Source organism: Centruroides sculpturatus, unplaced genomic scaffold (assembly GCF_000671375.1).
Source record: "Centruroides sculpturatus isolate CEXI.00-Female unplaced genomic scaffold, Cexi_2.0 scaffold422, whole genome shotgun sequence".
In the NCBI taxonomy this organism is placed as follows: Eukaryota; Metazoa; Arthropoda; class Arachnida; order Scorpiones; family Buthidae; genus Centruroides; species Centruroides sculpturatus.
Genome location: NW_019384777.1, coordinates 35637 through 40377, shown reverse-complemented (window position 1 = coordinate 40377; position 4741 = coordinate 35637). Strand labels below are relative to the sequence as shown.

At 24.2% G+C, this 4741-nt stretch overlaps 1 protein-coding gene across 1 annotated transcript; it reads right to left on the bottom strand.

Annotated features, from left to right (window-relative positions):
* Positions 1–729: 729 nt before the first annotated feature.
* On the bottom strand, positions 730–4733 carry LOC111629111. The gene is made up of 2 exons (XM_023372974.1): positions 3842–4733; positions 730–981 (listed from the first exon to the last, which is right to left on the bottom strand). Exons 1-2 carry the CDS (start codon positions 4689–4691, stop codon positions 836–838), a joined length of 996 nt encoding a protein of 331 aa, XP_023228742.1. The 5' UTR covers positions 4692–4733; the 3' UTR covers positions 730–835.
* Positions 4734–4741: the final 8 nt, after the last annotated feature.

Below are 4741 nucleotides of genomic sequence, written 5' to 3'. Positions count from 1 at the left end.
ACTATTATAAAATGACAAAAAGCTTAATTTTGAGAGTAGGGATGTGCTTTATAAAGTCATTAAGTCTGATCCTATTGGAGATACACACGACCCTCTTTATCTCTCACCCCTCGACCTTTACTGACCAAAATTTAATCTCCCTAATAACTAAACCTCCCTGCAAAATTTCTGAAATTTTCGAGAAAAAATACAAGAGTTATTAAGCTTCAAATGGAGTGAACAAAATTGTGCTCTCCCCACACACTAACATCCATACATACAGGAAATACCCCAATTTTTTTCTCGCTGTTCTAAGATGTTCTGAGTCAAAAAATGTAAAAATCTTAAGGGGGGGGTCATTTTTGATCGGTCGCCATACTTTCCCCGTTACATATAACAGCTGGGAAAGTAAAAACAATTATAAATTATTTTTCATTTTCTACTTTAAAAAAATTTAATAATTAATTATAAATTGGTTTTACAGATATTTTAATAAAATAAAAATTAGAATTAAAAAATAATTACTGATAATTTTTTAATATTCAAATAAAATTTAAAGATTTCAAAGAAATTTTATATATCTATTTATTTACAGAATTAAATAATCTGTTAAATTTTTTATTTATTTTTAAAGTGTCATTTGAGCAATTTTTAAAAATATTTTATATTTACATTTTGTAATTTTATAATAATAATAATAATAATTCATTTATTAGTCATATTAGGCAAAAGCCTGTTATTACAGGGAGTTATAACATAGAATGGACATTGATCATAGTCACGATTATACATTCCAATGTGTATCAGTTAGTATTACTATATACAATGTCAGGTCAATTCAATTTCATTTATCCTTTTAGGATTGATTACAAAAGGTTTTTATATAATTATATAATTTATAAATCATAGCAATATTTGCACCCTGGAAGAAACAATACATTTGATTTTCTTCTGTGATGAAATTTAATTGTTTCAAATCCATTTTAATTCTTAGATCGTAGCCTGTTTTACATTCGCANAGTTGCCGATCTTGCCCCTATACCCGGGGCAACTTCGTCAATTTCTCTCTTCTTGTAAAGTTGTAATTATTTTAATTATTTTTATTTCCAAACTGATTTTAACCAGTTCTATAGTAAGGTAACATTCCAATAGACAATATGCAAAGTTTTTTTTTCAGTTTACAGCAGTATTTATTACACAAAATTTAAGTAAAGCTTAACATGCCGATCTTGCCCCGATCTCCCCTAAATATACAAGATAATCCATATTATTTTTTATATAATATGATTTTGTTAATTGCCCATTATTAGAGTATATAATATTGAAAGGTAATTTATAAAATAAATAAAAAACATTTCTTTTTTAACAATAAAATAATGCATTTTTTCTTATATATCGGAATCAAAAACACATGCCATGTGAAGTCAAATAATTAGAAAAAATAAGCCTAAAGTATATTTTTAATTTCTTATACATAAAAAAAATCTATTAAAATATATCTATAAATCTATATTATATATCAAAAATATATATAAAATTATATTATATTATATATTCGTTATATTCTCTGTTGTTTGTTATTTGGGAGATCTTACATGCCTTGAAGCATTCTTAAGAAATGTAAGACCACCCAAATAACAAACATTGTCTTTCATTATGTAATAATAAAATAAATATTAAAAATAATATAAATTTCAATACATTATTATATAATTTTAAAATTTTATTTAATTACAACTGAATGAAATTTATTTAAAAATATATATATAATTAAAATTTTGTCATTACATTATATTATGTACAGGATAAAAATTAACCAAAAATCTGTTAACCAAAAATTGTTTACGATTATTTAAAAATCTCATTTAAACAATTTTTTGTAAACTTTTGTAAACTGACTTTTGAGCTATTCTGTTTATAATCTTAGAAAAATTATTTTTTAGATTTTATTTTATTATTTTTTTTAATTTTACGTTAATTAATATTAACAAATTACTTATAATTCCATGAACTTAAAAAAAAATACGATTTTATTCTAAATTTTAAACTTATAAATTCATGAATGTGAACGATATAGGTCTAGTTGTAAACTTTAGTTAGATGGAAAAAGTTGTATTTAAAGAAATATATTTGAAAAAATTAATTATTTATATTTTAATAAACTTATCTTATAAAATTTGATAAATAAATTAAATATAATTCTTAACTGTTGTAAAGGTCAATTTCACCTTCGTGAAGCTGTAAAGCAAATTTAATATAATATAAAGTTTAATATATTAAACAAACTGATATAAAGTTTAAAATAACAAGTCTGAATTATAGCAAGTCATTATAATTATAAAATGTATATTAAGCCAACTTTTTACTTATAATTCAATTGTTAAATTAGGTTACGAATTTATTTATTTTTTAAAATAAAATAATATTAACAACTGTAAATTTTACACTCAAATTTATAAATTTGAACATAAAGAACTCCTATTATAGGACTACCCATTATGGATTCTTAAAAGTTCTCTGAAATTAGAAGGCCATGGGCTCTTCTGATATTAAAAGTTTCCAATACGTTCCTTCCCACCCTCTTATAGACGATCGTGAAGTTCTGTATAAATTGCTATACAAATGAAACTTATTTCAACATATAGTAAAAACGTTATTGTCTTAAATATAGTTTACATGAAATGAGTAAAATCCTTACAAACTCATTTCATTATCCTTTAATATTTGTAAACGGATGATAAATAACTATTTGTTTAAGTATTTATAAAATACTGTATAAGTAAATTAAAAACCCAGCAACGAGTTGCTTAACTTTGCCGGCATTAAATTTGGTGGCACCATCTGTTATGATATTTTATTTTAAAAACTTTTTATATTTTTAACTATTATAAAATGACAAAAAGCTTAATTTTGAGAGTAGGGATGTGCTTTATAAAGTCATTAAGTCTGATCCTATTGGAGATACACACGACCCTCTTTATCTCTCACCCCTCGACCTTTACTGACCAAAATTTAATCTCCCTAATAACTAAACCTCCCTGCAAAATTTCTGAAATTTTCGAGAAAAAATACAAGAGTTATTAAGCTTCAAATGGAGTGAACAAAATTGTGCTCTCCCCACACACTAACATCCATACATACAGGAAATACCCCAATTTTTTTCTCGCTGTTCTAAGATGTTCTGAGTCAAAAAATGTAAAAATCTTAAGGGGGGGGTCATTTTTGATCGGTCGCCATACTTTCCCCGTTACATATAACAGCTGGGAAAGTAAAAACAATTATAAATTATTTTTCATTTTCTACTTTAAAAAAATTTAATAATTAATTATAAATTGGTTTTACAGATATTTTAATAAAATAAAAATTAGAATTAAAAAATAATTACTGATAATTTTTTAATATTCAAATAAAATTTAAAGATTTCAAAGAAATTTTATATATCTATTTATTTACAGAATTAAATAATCTGTTAAATTTTTTATTTATTTTTAAAGTGTCATTTGAGCAATTTTTAAAAATATTTTATATTTACATTTTGTAATTTTATAATAATAATAATAATAATTCATTTATTAGTCATATTAGGCAAAAGCCTGTTATTACAGGGAGTTATAACATAGAATGGACATTGATCATAGTCACGATTATACATTCCAATGTGTATCAGTTAGTATTACTATATACAATGTCAGGTCAATTCAATTTCATTTATCCTTTTAGGATTGATTACAAAAGGTTTTTATATAATTATATAATTTATAAATCATAGCAATATTTGCACCCTGGAAGAAACAATACATTTGATTTTCTTCTGTGATGAAATTTAATTGTTTCAAATCCATTTTAATTCTTAGATCGTAGCCTGTTTTACATTCGCAGAAAACGTGATATTTTGTAAATAATTCCTGACATCTTGGGCAATTACTTTTGGAAATTTCATATATTCTATTATTAATTAAAATCATATTGCTATTTAATCTTAGTTGAATGAAAAACTTCTTGACTGTAAACGACATATTAGATAGTATATAATTGTTATTGAAAGGGTAATTTAGCAATATTTTATACCATTTAGGCTCTCTTCTCTTGTGTATTTCTTCAATATCTTGAGCTAATGAGATTTCCAATGCATTATGTATAAGTTGTTTTCTTATAAGGTCGCTAATTTCTGAATTTTCTAGTATTGGAGATATAGAAACTCCGTATTCATTGATTATGTTCTTCATTTGACTAATCCAGGTATTTTTTTGGGGTTTTTGACACATTTTTTTATACAGCAAATATAATAGTTTTGTTGAAAGATTATTATTGTCTCTGATCTTATATAGAAAATTAACGAATCTTTTGATAAAAAAAGGAGCCAATCTAAATCTGCTGAGTTCAATTCTAAGAGCATAACCAGCAATATTGTATTCCAATGTAAACAATTTTCGAATAAACTTATTTTGAATGGATTCAAGTTTCTTATAATTGGTTAGACTCCAAATAGGTGAGGCGTAGGATATCGCATTAAAAATTATAGAAGTAAATAGTCTAAAATGACTAAATATATTTTTAAGCTTAATATGTGTACAAAGTTTCATCATATTATTAATCAGACAGTTTGATTTGTGAACGACTTTTTTATATTGCTTTTCAAAAGTTATTGTAGGGGTCAGTATAATTCCCAAAAATTTTATCTCTTGTACTATCTCTAATTGTACTTTGTTCATCGAAAATGATGTGCTTTTTTTTGCAAGTTTGGATCCATTACGAAATATCA

What these genes read in the sequence shown, in the direction of transcription:
- LOC111629111 (XM_023372974.1), bottom strand. Translation starts at nt 4,691, where the DNA reads ATGAACAAAGTACAATTAGAGATAGTACAAGAGATAAAATTTTTGGGA. An exon ending in TTTCTGCGAATGTAAAACAG is followed by an intron (nt 982 to 3,841) that starts GCTACGATCTAA and finishes AATGTAAAACAG; the next exon opens with GCTACGATCTAAGAATTAAA.